Raw genomic sequence first — 13,302 nt, forward strand, 5'->3', positions numbered from 1 at the left:
ACTTTGTTCAAATAATAATTCTATTTTATTCGTTTATTTAATTTTTTATTTGAAGACAATTTAATTAATTAATGTACTTACCTGTTTTTCAGGCACTACTACATGTCAGTATCCATCAACAAGGTGAACCACGTTTGCCAATATACCTACTTTTTTTTTCCTTAAAAAAAAAAATAGAATAATTTTTTTTTTTGAATAAAAGAAGCTCAACACACACAGGTGGAGCATGAAACTAAAAGCAGAAAAAGATAACTCCTATGTCATCTTCGCTATAGCCATCAACAACATGAGTTATTTATCACACCACGTCGTAGCACATGAGAAGGTCTGAGCAACACAATCTGCAACCGCCGTTGTCAATTCCATATCATTTATTCAAGCTCTAAAATCTTCTGCCGACGCCGACAATCTAGTCGCACCTTTTCTTTCTTCCAAATGCAAGATTTCATTAAAATCCCCAAACAACAAAACGGCACCTGGAACCAGTCCTGCAATATAGCTCAGTTCTTCCTAAACAGAGGCCTTTTCAGCTCTTTCACGAGGTCCATACACCAAACAGATAGTACAATTAAAATTATCTTTTACCACCACCCCTTCTACACACAGCCATCTATCTTCTTTGTAGCAATTAGTCAATTTAAAAACCCCTTCATCCCAAATTAACAATAACCCTCCAAAAGCGCCAATTGAACTTACAAACTCCCAACATGCTCCGTCTCTACCCCATATACGAAATACATCAAGATTAGTCACAAGTTCCTTCTTCGTTTCTACCAACCCCAACATATCCAATATAAACTTACTTTTGAAGTACCTCAACATACCAACTTTTCCTGAACCTCCCAACCCCCTAATATTCCATGAACCTAGAATCATTTTATAAAGTTATTACACACCTGTTTACGAGTTTTTGGGCGGCTTCTTCGAATTTTAGCTTTTTGCTTTGCCTGTCGTCTCTTCAAAGCAATCGCTTCATTATGCTCCTGCAAGATAGTCATGATATCCTCTTCATCGCTGCACTGAGCACCTGACTCCACAGCCAAATTCCAAGTCTCTTTATTCTCAGCCATCTCCTCTTTCCAGCTCGATCTTTGTTCTTCAATGTGGTAGTCATTATCGCCCTCCAAGTCAGCCCCCAGCCCTGTTCAAATTGTGTACAGATGTCGCAATTTTTCTCTTCTGCGTTTTCAATTACCGGAGCCAAATCCTCCATCACGATTTTCCCCTCCTCCAGACCCAAACCTGCACTGCCACCTATATTCTGCTCCTTCTCTGCTGTGTCACGGCTTATAACACTACCAATATCCTTGCCATGGCCCGCACCTCCAATACCATGTGTTCTGTCTTCTGAGTTACAGGTTTCTCGTTGTGCTTGGATCGGACCTGTCTTCATGCCCCTTCCGTTCCTGGTTCGCCTTCCTTCTCCCTCATCGGACAGTGTATTCCCGTCTCCAACCTTCCCTTCCGCAAGCAGCGCCGTCGTCTTCTCCCGCCCCTCCTCCGTCGGCACGAGCTGCTGGCCACCATCTCCTTCCGTTCTGCACTCCCCCGTTCTCGCCGCATTTACGATCCGCACTCCACCGTCACGCCGAGTTATCATGGTGGCAGATTCCCCCGTCGGCAGCGTGACCCGTCCCTGGCCATCGTGCAGTCCTTGCCGCCTCCCAGGCTCAGCTTCGCTTGTCGCAGGACTTGGCGTGAGGAGTGCAACATGACCCGGCAGCTTCTTCTCATTCCGGGTCATGATGGGAGTCGGGTCGGCTCCTACCCGGATTTGGAGGCCCATGCAAGCCCTATTCCCCCTTCCTGTTTCATATCCTTTTCCCTCTTTGACGGGCCTGTTAGATTTCAGCCCAATTCCATACCTTGTACCAATAGAAGTTTGATTACCGTTACATACATAATAAATTTGAGATATTGTTTCCTCGGAATCCGCCTCATCATTGATATGGAATGAACCCTGAGAATCCTCCCCTTCCTTTAATTTCGCGTAACTACCATTCCCAGGGCAATAGTTTGAATTCATATGATTCTACTCATTTAAAATTTCACATGAATTTACGAGCCTACCCTTAGCATGTTCGTCCATCCTATTTTCCACCGTCATGAGAACTGCCGCCTGGTCCCAGACAACCTCCGCCTGCTCATCACACTTGTGCCATATGCCACCGTATTCTTTATGCTGCAACTCTCTTCCATCAAGGATATGTCTATCCTGTGTCCCTTGCTTACTTTCCGGAAAGCATACATCCCTATATACCTCCCCCCTACTTCTCGTACAAGGACGTTAAACCCACTTGTACCGATTATAACGTGCACCCATTCATTAATCATATAATAAATATACGTATCAATCAGTACCCGACCAACACTAAACGAATTACATGATTCTGTTAGTTTATCACACTCTACCACCTCCCCCCATTGCTCCCCGATTCTGCGAAAAGACCATGCGTGTAGTGGGACTCCATAACAATCTAGCCACACTCTTCTAGACTCACTCCTCTCCGTCTCGTCCCATCTCCATACCTTATGAAACATCTTTAGTAACTCGTTCATTCGAAAAGTATAGGCTTCCTCAGCAAGGAGCACATATTCAAATGTTATCATTACTTTATATGCTCCTAGCTCCCTTACGTGCGTTACACCTGGCCATTCATTGTGGATCCTTCGCTGCAATGCATGAAAATTGATCGCCAACTTCGTGCCTCCGACGATACTTCTTTGCAACCAAACAACATTCTCATTTACTATCGGTACTGCAACCCTCTTTGTCCGTCCATTACTATTGGAAACCTTATTGGGGCATTAGAGGGCTGCCTCTCCTCTTTTTCTTCTGCTACTGTCACCCTTTTGGCCGTGAGTTGTTCCCTCTATCATTCTCTCTATCAATGTCCATCACTTCTTTGCCCCTTGTACTCTGAACTACAGTTCTCCTTCTAAACTTCGCTTCTCCAACAAACAGTTTCCTGCCTCTCAATACCATCCTGTTCATATCTGCAACGGCTTTCAAAGCTCCTCCTTTTGTAGTGTATCACACAAATGCAAACAGATAGACATGGTCATTCTTATTCTTTCGCGACAGATATATGTCGATGATTCTGTCGGTCCATTTGAACATATGAAAAAGTTCTCTTTTTTATATGTCTGCTGGCAAATTGTCGACGAAGACAGAGAAAGACTCAAGCTCTAATCGTTGATACTCTTCATTGTTCCAAACTCTAGGATCTTTATCATGTTTGTGTGATTTTGAACTCCCACCCTCCCCTGTGTTTTCCCACCTCTCTCGCTCTCGATCTATCATTCTCACATTTTCTCACCTGTAAAGACTTTGATGCTCAAAAAAAAAAAAAATATAGCTGTCGTGTATTCTATTGCAGTACTAGTTCATCAGTATTGAACACCACAAACTCAATTGGTGCAAATGTGTTTGGTTCAGTTCCGCTGCCCACAAACCCTTCTCCCTCTGCAGCTGCTGACACATCACATAGCTATGCTAAAATTTGTGTCACACTTTGGATGAGTATTTTTATTTTAATATAGCTGTCGTGTATTCTATGCTAATATATCATTTATTTATTATTAGATAGGATATGAGTTTTATTTATAAAATTTTTGCCCCTTGCTACAACACATACATGGTAGATACAGTGTAGAAAAATAAATTGTATGATGGACATTCATAGAGATTTAAAGTTGATACAGTATATATGTTTTCCGTTTAAAGAATGAAAGGCTTGCTAATGCATATGGAAGGTCTAAAATATAAATAAGCTTTTGGTATTAAAATGGTTAAAAAAATCAAATATATTTAAGCTTATATGTAGAGAGTTACGAGCAAAGGCAAAGTTGCATAGCATAGTCTAAAAAAGGGTTTACAATCACATACCATTGAACTGATCGATGTAGCACATGCAGAAGAGGGAGTGTGCCACACCAGCGGCCTGCAAAATATAAAAAGTGAAAGGCAACCCTTTAAACAGTGTGCTCCCTTTTAACATTCACTAACACTAGCGGCTAAAAAATTTTGATATGGAAACAAAATGAATGATATACTTTAACATGGTAATTTTTGGTATTTTTTAAAATTGTGAGAGTACACCCCTCCGATTTGTGTTAAAAATTGAAAAAACTCAGCGTCCACAACTCGGACCATGCGAGTTCTTTGGTCATGAAATTTTGCTTCACAAATCGCATGGTCCGATTTGCAATTGATGAAATTTGAAATTTGAAACGTGAAATTCGGATCTTCCGTTTTTCTTGTTCTGGGTATTTTTTTTTTTATATTTCGAGGGACACAGTTCGCAGGGTCCGAGTTTTGCTTCCTCTGATCCCACAACGAGGTGAAGCGCCCCTCCTCCCCATACAACGAGTCCAATACTTCCTTTACTTCCGTATTCAAATTAAATTTCCAACACTAGCAGCAACTAAATAAAATGATTTTTTTTAATTAATTCAACAATTTTAGAAATTAAATATCTAACAACTTAAATTTAAAAATTTTAAAAATAACCAGCTAAATAAATAATTTAATTTATAATTTATAAATAAAATTTTAAAATTTCTAATAAAGAAACCTAAACAAATAATTCCCAAATTCACAAATTCAATAAAGATAAAGATTCACACCAAATACAATTTTATTCTTTTGGTAACTGATTTCACATCCGGTAGCATGCTTATAAATATCAGCAAACTTCACCATTAGAAGCATCAATTTCACTTGCTTCAACCATGTCTTGTTTTGCCAGCCTTACGGTCGATATAATGATCGATATTTTTGTTAGACTTTCCATGAAATTTGTTCTGATTTGTAGATGTGTTTGTAAGGATTGGAATATATTAATTTCTGATCCAAACTTTGCAAAATTACTCTTTACTCGTACACTTCCTGCTACCATGATCGGACACTTGGGTTCCAGAATCTTTCGCCTTGTTGAATATGATCCAATTGAATGGCATGAACGGAGAAACAATCCATGCTGCTGCAGGGTGTCTGAGGTCCTGAATCAAAGTAGTAGCAGCATAAAACTTGATCCTAAATTTGAGATTCCTCTACCTGGTCCTAAATCATTCAAGGATAGAGAACTTTATATTAAAGTAATTCCTTGTAATGGTCTTTTTTACTTCAGTGGTCTACCGTATAGAAACATTTCACTTGTTTGCAACCCAATAACAGGTGAGTTCATAAGACTTCCAAAAATCCCTCCAGTCCGGAAACACTGCAACCAAATACTTTGGGGTTTTGGTTTCCACCCAAAAACAAACCAATACAAGCTAGTGAGAATACATATCTTTAAAGATCATAGTATTGTTGTTGAAATGCACACAGTTGGAACATCGACATGGATAAATATTGAGATAGATTATCCCAAGAATTTGATAAATTTGTATGAGATTGGTACTTATTTAAATGGGGCACTTCATTGGATTGGTTTAGATGTTGTTGGAAATGTCTCGATATGGGCCTTCAATTTCGACACGGAGAAGTTTCAAACCTTCTCTATGGCGCCCAGGGATCCAGGTACAAAACTCATCTTATTTGAATTCAGGAATTCTCTTTGCTTGTTATATTTTAATAAGCTGCTTGGCACAATGTGGAGGATGGAAAGATATGGAGTTGGAGAATCTTGGACTCCTATTTTCCAGTATTCTGCAAGTTCCGACCGTACATCTCAATTACATGATTGCATTGCCTACCATGATCCTGAAAATCAAGAGTTTAGGATTTTGTTGACTACTCCTTGGTATGATGACCATTTTCAAATAGTTCACCATATTCCTTCTCTCATTCCATTGAAGGATATTATCATCGGAGATAATGTTTTGGTGCAGAATATTTATTCATGATAATGTTCCTCCTCTATGTTTTATGTTTTGTTTCATTTATTGGAGTCAATTTTTGTTTGGTTTGCTTTTTTACCATTCAGTATGAACATAATTTTATTTTATAACATTTTAATCCATGAATATTTTTATGTATTGGATTACACACACTTTCCACCTTATTTCGTCATTCAATGTATATATTGTAGAAAAATATTCCATGAAATTGAAAGAGTTAAGACCTAATTAAAAATAGTAATGTATATTTCTCTTTGGTTGACAACTAATTAAATAATAATCCATCATGAATTAAATTAAGTGGAATATGTGTTAACATCAAGCTATTAAGGATCGAAGGTTTGAACATAGTAGCCACTGCATTGCTATCACCTAACCAATTCTCAATTATTCCTTTCTGTGTTGATAAGAAAATCCAAGAAAAAGATAGGATTGACTGATACAATGGCATTGCTCGAAATCTAGTAAATGGAATTCTGAGAGTATGACCTGAAATTTCCAAGTCCAGTAAGCATTTACTATTTTTGTTTACCTCAATCTTCACTCCTGCTTCCTTCAACTCAATTGCACTGTAGAGTTGTGAGGCTGATGGTTGGAATAAGTGAGAGGATGCTATTAGAATCTTTCTTGATAAATCTGTGAAATGAGTTATGTCATCAACATCACCGGGAATGGTACTGTGAGGAACCATATAAACAAAGAAGGATGGCTCCACTATTCAAAGTAGAAGGAAAAGCTTCTCAAGAACAAAGACAATTGAACAATTTATCCCCTGCTTCTCAAGAACAAAGATTCCTGTAATTTTAAAAAATTTATATTCCCGTAATGTTATTACGGGTAAAAATACTAGTATCAATTAAATGAAAATCAAGAAAACTTAATTTTTTTACTATATAACATATAAAGCTATTTAATACCTTCATTTTTTGAAATTCTTGGTAATTAAAACATGTCATTATACAAACCATATCAGAGTAAATCCAATGTTACCATGGCTTTCCATGAGTTGATTGTGAAGATCTAAATTTGCTCAAGAATCTGCTGTTATGGATAGCGAGTCGAAGAACTGCATCACTCGACCAGCATTTCTCTAAGCCACAAGCCTTTATGAGATTCTTGGCCAGGGTAATAGAAGGTGGATTGAACAAATTTGTTACTTGCACATCAAGTTTCCCATTCTCTGCATCCTTTGACCTCCATTGTTCCAGGCCATGAAATTTCTGTTTCTCCTTGAAGGCGAAAAACAACTTTGCCGCATCAATACTCTCCCTATCAACCATATTCTCTTCTATGACAGGAACTGATTTCGCCACTCGAGAACTTACACTTGAAGTCTTCTCTGCATTATTGCTGTCTTGAAGTCTTGGATTAAACAAATGTGCTAATTCGCAAGAACTCGAATATAGATACCGAAGTTGTTGACTTATGAATTTGCTACTATGGATAGCTTTCTGAAATTCTGCATCACTTGAAAACCATTGTTCAACTCCATGAACCCCAAGAAATTTCAGTTTCTCCTTGGAGACAATGAAGAAATCTTCTGGTGTTTGAGCATTTGTAACATCAATGTTCTCCTTGTAAATCATCTTCTCTCCTACACCATACAGATGATGAACCCATTTGGCTGCTCCGGAAACAGAATCCTTCAAACCAGACAACAGAAGAATCTTGTCTGCATTGTTGGCGATTCGAGCCTTTGTATTTGAAGGAAACAATGATTTGAATCTATTCCAAATTTGGCTGACTTGAATTTGGCCACTCGAGCAAAACATATGATGAATACTATTCCAATACCAAAGAAATTCTGCCTTTTCTGCAATACCACTGAGACTCATTGAAAGCAAAACAGAAGATGGATCGAATAAACGATAAACTTCCTTGGGTGAGATAGCATATAAAAATCTAAGTTGCTGACTTGTGAGTTTGCCATTATGAATAGCCTGTTGAAGTTCTGCATCACTTGGCCACCATTGTTCCAAGCCGTGAGCCACAAGAAATTTCAGTTTTTCCTTGTAGACAACAAAAAACTCTGTAGGAACTGAAAAGAAAGAATCCTTCAAGCAAGATAACTGAGGTGTCCAATTCTCCAAGCATACAATATACTGAAGATTATTCCTTAATAGCGAAATAGATTTCGGATAAAGTAAACATGTTACTTTTAAAAACGAAGCAGCATCTAAAGATCTAAGTTGCCTCCTCATGAGTCTAGTGCTGTGAGCATCACTTGACCACCATTGATCTAGGCCATGAGCCTCAAGAAATTTCTGATTTTCTTTTGAAACAACATACAACTTCGCCGCAATGTCTCCATCCGCAGAGCTTGTATTGTCCTTTTCGGTGTTCTTCACTCCTATGCTACCATCAGGATCAACATAAAAGCTGCAAATCAAGTCATTTTCATTGACATACAGATGAGGAACAAATTTGTCCACCCGAAAACTAGAATCCATCAAGCCAGATAGATAAGGTATCCTACTGATCAATTGTAATCTAGCACTCTTCTCTTCATCATTGCTGATTTCAACTTTGCTATTTGACACAAGCATAGATTTAAGCATGTTCCACACATATTCTGCATATTCTCTAGTATTTTCAAGACTCAAGGCTAGTGAAACAGAAGGTGGATTAAACAAATATGCTTCAACATAAATCCCTTCTTGTGCTAGTTCCTTTCGCAATTGAAGAGCAAATGCAGCACCCAAGGAATGTCCTGCAATAATCACATTCCGGCTTCCATATTCATCACAAAGTGATCTTAATGCATCCATAGCTACTCTGAACCTAGAAGACCCCTTCAAGCTTTCTAAGAAGAGAAAGCGAAGGTTATCTTCTAAATCTCTCCTTATTGTATGCCTTTTGGTTAATGTTCCTCTGAGTGCTAAAACAGCTTTGGGGTTACCAAGAGGCCTAATTAGCACCGAGTCTTCCAATGCTGCAGATCGATCCCATTCGAATATTGCTCCGAAAATGGATCCATCTCTTTCATCAATCAATGTCTTTGTGAGCTTGTACTTGAAGGGAATCAACCACTTTGGAGCCAAAGCATTCTCTTGTGTTCTGTTATCTTGTCTATCAACTTCGAGTGCGTAAGCTGCCCGTGTAAAGCAGGATATGGCAGCTTGTTTATAATATTCATCCTTCCTATGTCCATAAAACAATCATTAGCACCATACTTACATGTAAGAATGTGATTAATTTTAATTTAGGATGACAAAGGAAGAGTAAAGAAAGTTCCCTTTGTTAATGCAAACAAGAAAAACTTTGGAAATTAAATGAATATTAGAAACAACCAGAAACATCTACTAAATAAGAAAAGGCTAAAATAGTAACAAATATGCAAAGTCAGAAACTTTGGAAACCCATTTGGTAAAGTTTGCAACTTTACATTCATATATCACAACTTATTTGCTGCTAAGATTTTATGAACCGATCATCAAAACAAAACCCATGTCTCTCTCTCTCTCTCTCTCTCTCTCTCTCTACACACATACACACAAATCTAAGGCAGTTAGTTATACACTGACCAAGTGGATTTGAAGTTGTTTCTCCAATTAAGGGAAGGCAAGTTCTGAGGGCCAGAGACATGAAAAGCATATTTGTGATCTTCATGGTTTGCCATCAAGAATCCAGACACTGTTTGTTTCTTGATTGAGTTGCTGACACAGTGATGCTGTAGGCAAAGCCCTCCTTTGAGTAAAAGTGCTAATTTTCGATTGTGGAAACTTAACCACAGCAAATGGCAAGGAAAGGGAAAAGCAAAACTAGAATGTAGACTTTATTAGACTTAGTTGAGTGGACTTTTCTCTCTTTCATGGAAGATCATCCGAAAAGTCTTTGTTTTATAGCCAAATAATTCCACTAATGTCTCTGTAATTATCCTGTTCATAACTTGCATACTATAATGTATCATAAACTGTATTCATAATTGTTTGTTTCTGTACATACTTTATTAGTAACTATATTTTTAGAAAATGGGTATTTAAGTTAGAAAGAATGCTTAATGGATATGAGAAATTAATATTAAATATCTAAACCCTTTATTTGTGTTGATATTACTTTATTGAAAAAAGATTCTCTAAAATGAAAACCTTAGTACAGTAATAAAGTGATAAATCAATTACTATTGAATTTATAATTTTTATGATAAATAAGTTCTATCTTAATTAAAAGGTAATTAGACCTTCACTTTTTAGCTTTGTCAATACCCAAAATTAGAGAAAGTTAGAAACAAAATACCATTGCTCTTAGCATATGATACTTTTTCCTTAAAATACCATTGCTCTTAGCATATGATACTTTTTCCTTAGATTGATCATCGTAGGGCCAAAATTTTCTTTCAATATTCTAGTTGGTTGGATTTTATTCGTAACAAATAAGGCATTTTATTTGTGGCATGGCAATATGTTGAAAAAAGCATTATAGCTCTAGAAAGTATAATCTTTGCACAAAATTATTCTCCATTTTTAACATTATCGGAGGCTAAAAAAATAATAAAATAAATGCAGTGAGCCTTATACAAAACTTAAAATATCCTCAAGTAGTAATATTTTATAATTATAAAATTTTTGCTAAGTTAAAAAGAACAAGTTACAAAACTTGAATTAAGAATTAACACAAAATCAGGTTGTTATTAAGATTGAAAATGATTTACTTCAGCTTAAAATCTGGATTGTTACACTGGTTTTATCAGTGTTACTTGTGAAGGTGTAACATGGTATAGAGACCTAAGTTGCCTGCTAATGACTTTACTATTGTGAATAACTTGCTGAAGTTCTGCATCAGTTGACCACCATTGTTCCAATCCATGAGCCTCAAGAAATTTCTGTTTTTCCTTTGACACAACAAACAACTTCGCTGCGATTTGCGCATTCGTTTTACTGAGATTCTCCTTGCTGCTGATCTTCACTGCCGTGCCATCAGGGTCAGTATAAGAGCAACATATATAGTCATTGCTGTTGATATAAAGATTTGGAACCCATTTTCCGACAGCAACACTATCCTTAGAACCAAAACTAGGTAGTCGAGGCATCCAACCCTTTGACGAAGCTATGCTCGATGTGTTAGTGTTTGTGTTTGTGTTTGTATTAGTCTTATCTCCTTCAGTGCTTGCCTGTGCTTCGCCGCTCAAAGGAAGCATAGATTTAAGCCTATTCCAAACAAATTCCGCTTTGTTGCCAAGATTTCTGAGACTTATGGCTAGTGAAAGAGAAGGTGGATTGAATAAATGTGTCTCCACATAAATCCCCTCTTTTGCTAGCATCTTTCCAACTTGAAGAGCAAATCCAGCCCCCAAGGAATGCCCTGCAATACATACATTACTTCTTCCATGCATGTCACAAACCGATTTCAGTACCTCCAAAGCTACCTTAAACCTGACAGAGCCTTTCAAGTTTTCCCAAGCAAGAAAGCGGAGGTCATCTTCAATGTCTCGCCGCATCGTGGGGCTTTTGAGTAATGTTCCTCTGAGTGCTAAAACAGCTCTTGGGGCACCACTAGGTCTCATTACAATCAAGTCGGCCCGTGCTGCAGATCGATCCCATTCGAATATTGCACCAAAAATTGACCCATCTCTTTCATCAATCAACGTTTGTGTGAGTTTGTACTTGAAGGGAATCCACCAATTCGGAGCTAGAGCATTTCCATTTGTTCTGTTTTCCTGCCTATCAAGTTCAAGCAAGTAAGTTGCTTGTATAAAGCAGGCAATGACGGTTCGCTTGTACTTCTCATCCTTCCTATATGCAAAAATAAGATCCATCAGCAACATACACATCAAACAAGTGCTAAGAAGTTTCATCAGATTTATTATGGCAAATGAAGCTAATATGAAATTAAATATAGTTAGGTCAAAATTAACAATGAAGGCTTCCACATAATATGGAACCACTTTCTTTTCTACATCATGGCTCTGCACAACCCCAGGATCCCTAAGCTAAGAAGTTAAGATTATTTATAGTTCCAAGTCAACTAATAAAGCAAAATCTTCATTGCAGCTAAAATTCAAGAAAATTTGATTATGGAAAAGCCCTTAAGTTCTGTAATTAAATATCCAATCAACCCTGCTAATAAACTATGCTATATTATCTTAGCTTATATATCTCATTTTCATGCTAGATCCTTCAATAAAAAAACAGTAACCTAAAGAACCCTACATACAGATTAGGTAAAAAGTACAGAACTTTACACTCATATGTCACAACCCATTGTGCCAAAATCTTCAAAATCAATACTTTAAACAAGAAATTAAAAAAAAACCAAAGTGGTTCTCTTTCAAATGCCCAACAAAAAAGTAGCAGACTTTTCACACCAAACCTCAAACAGAAACAAATTATAGCCAATAAATCACCAAATCCATAAATGAAAAAAGCAAAATTCATGAAAAATTGAAATGGGGTTGCTGGTGTTATTGGTTACCAAGTAGAATTGATGAGGTCCTTCCAGTTAAGAGTGGTCAAATTTCTTGGGCCAGAAACATGAAAGGCGTAAGGGTGAGCTTCTTCACTGCGTTTTGCCATCAACAATTGGTAGCAAAAGAACACCAACTCGCCCTCAATGATTCTTAGTTAAAGTAGTAACCTTTGCATGGTGATGATCCAGTGAAATTGAAGAAAAACAATTAGCAATGAAAAAGAGAGAAATAGTAGCTTGCATATATGGGGAACAAAAGTGGTGCCAAGTTTCTTTCCCTTTTCCAATGTGGAAGCTTGGTGGCAAAAGTTGGCAACTTGGTATCGAATTCAACATTTTTTTTTTAATTTTTTCCTTAACGAATAATATAAAGGCACTGTTCATAATCATATCTTTCGGATCGAACCATTGGTCCATGACGAATGGTTGGTTCTCAAATCTCAATGCATGTATGTAATGCTACGGTATCTATTCTTTTTAGAAATTTTTTTTATTAAAGATACTTGTTAAAGTTACCCGTAATAACAAAAATTTAAGTACAATATTTTTATATTAATCACTTTACGTAACATTTGTTTTGAGATATTGAGACAGAGATTAGAAGACTGAAATTCAATATTATATTTGTTGATTTAGAGACTGGTACTAAAATTTTTGTCTCTATCATCAAAATTTCAGTATTTCAATACCTCCAAAGTGAGGACGTAGTGGACTAAAATTTTTATAGATGGAGACTGAAACTTTAATAACATTTTATATCTAAAATACCTTCATTTCAATTAATTAATTCTAATTTTATCCTTTGTACAAATTAAATTAAAATTTCATTCTTGTTTCAATTTTTGTCTCTCATTTTGCACCAAACAGAATATTGAAATTTATTTCAATCTCTGTCTCTTAGTCTTTGTCTCTCAGTCTCAGTCTTTCTATTTTTGTCTCTCCACCAAATGTTACCTAACTGTTTTTGACTTTTTGTTAGTTAAGGTTACTAATGTGAAAGATTTATATAGAAAAATTATTAAATTCAAGTTTTTAATGTACAAGTTATGCATT

At 36.8% G+C, this 13,302-nt stretch overlaps 3 protein-coding genes across 5 annotated transcripts; 1 reads left to right on the forward strand and 2 right to left on the reverse strand.

Annotated features, from left to right (window-relative positions):
- LOC107606486 (F-box protein At1g47340-like) lies at positions 4,900–5,850 on the forward strand. The gene has a single exon (XM_016308547.1). It carries the CDS (start codon positions 4,900–4,902, stop codon positions 5,848–5,850), a length of 951 nt encoding a protein of 316 aa, XP_016164033.1.
- Positions 6,115–9,728, reverse strand: LOC107609001. Of its 3 annotated transcripts, none has more exons than XR_001613037.2 (3): positions 9,369–9,728; positions 6,762–8,985; positions 6,115–6,639 (listed from the first exon to the last, which is right to left on the reverse strand). XR_001613037.2 is itself a non-coding variant. In XM_021107041.1 (3 exons), exons 1-3 carry the CDS (start codon positions 9,461–9,463, stop codon positions 6,624–6,626), a joined length of 2,262 nt encoding a protein of 753 aa, XP_020962700.1. In that variant the 5' UTR covers positions 9,464–9,728; the 3' UTR covers positions 6,115–6,623. The 3 variants fall into 3 exon arrangements, 2 of the variants coding, with proteins under 2 accessions (XP_020962700.1, XP_016166300.1); XM_021107041.1 differs by having other exon boundaries at positions 6,835–8,985; XM_016310814.2 differs by having other exon boundaries at positions 6,115–6,480; positions 6,835–8,985; positions 9,369–9,726.
- LOC107609002 (GDSL esterase/lipase At4g10955) lies at positions 10,446–12,602 on the reverse strand. The gene is made up of 2 exons (XM_016310815.2): positions 12,256–12,602; positions 10,446–11,576 (listed from the first exon to the last, which is right to left on the reverse strand). Exons 1-2 carry the CDS (start codon positions 12,354–12,356, stop codon positions 10,517–10,519), a joined length of 1,161 nt encoding a protein of 386 aa, XP_016166301.1. The 5' UTR covers positions 12,357–12,602; the 3' UTR covers positions 10,446–10,516.

The sequence above is a fragment of the Arachis ipaensis genome, chromosome B07 (genome assembly GCF_000816755.2).
Source record: "Arachis ipaensis cultivar K30076 chromosome B07, Araip1.1, whole genome shotgun sequence".
Taxonomy (NCBI): domain Eukaryota; kingdom Viridiplantae; phylum Streptophyta; class Magnoliopsida; order Fabales; family Fabaceae; genus Arachis; species Arachis ipaensis.

Coding starts and splice junctions, on each gene's coding strand:
- LOC107606486 (XM_016308547.1), top strand. CDS start 4,900: ATGATCGGACACTTGGGTTCCAGAATCTTTCGCCTTGTTGAATATGAT.
- LOC107609001 (XM_021107041.1), bottom strand. CDS start 9,463: ATGGCAAACCATGAAGATCACAAATATGCTTTTCATGTCTCTGGCCCT. Junction 8,986..9,368: donor AACAACTTCAAATCCACTTG/GTCAGTGTATAA, acceptor TTATGGACATAG/GAAGGATGAATATTATAAAC.
- LOC107609002 (XM_016310815.2), bottom strand. CDS start 12,356: ATGGCAAAACGCAGTGAAGAAGCTCACCCTTACGCCTTTCATGTTTCT. Junction 11,577..12,255: donor GACCTCATCAATTCTACTTG/GTAACCAATAAC, acceptor TTTTGCATATAG/GAAGGATGAGAAGTACAAGC.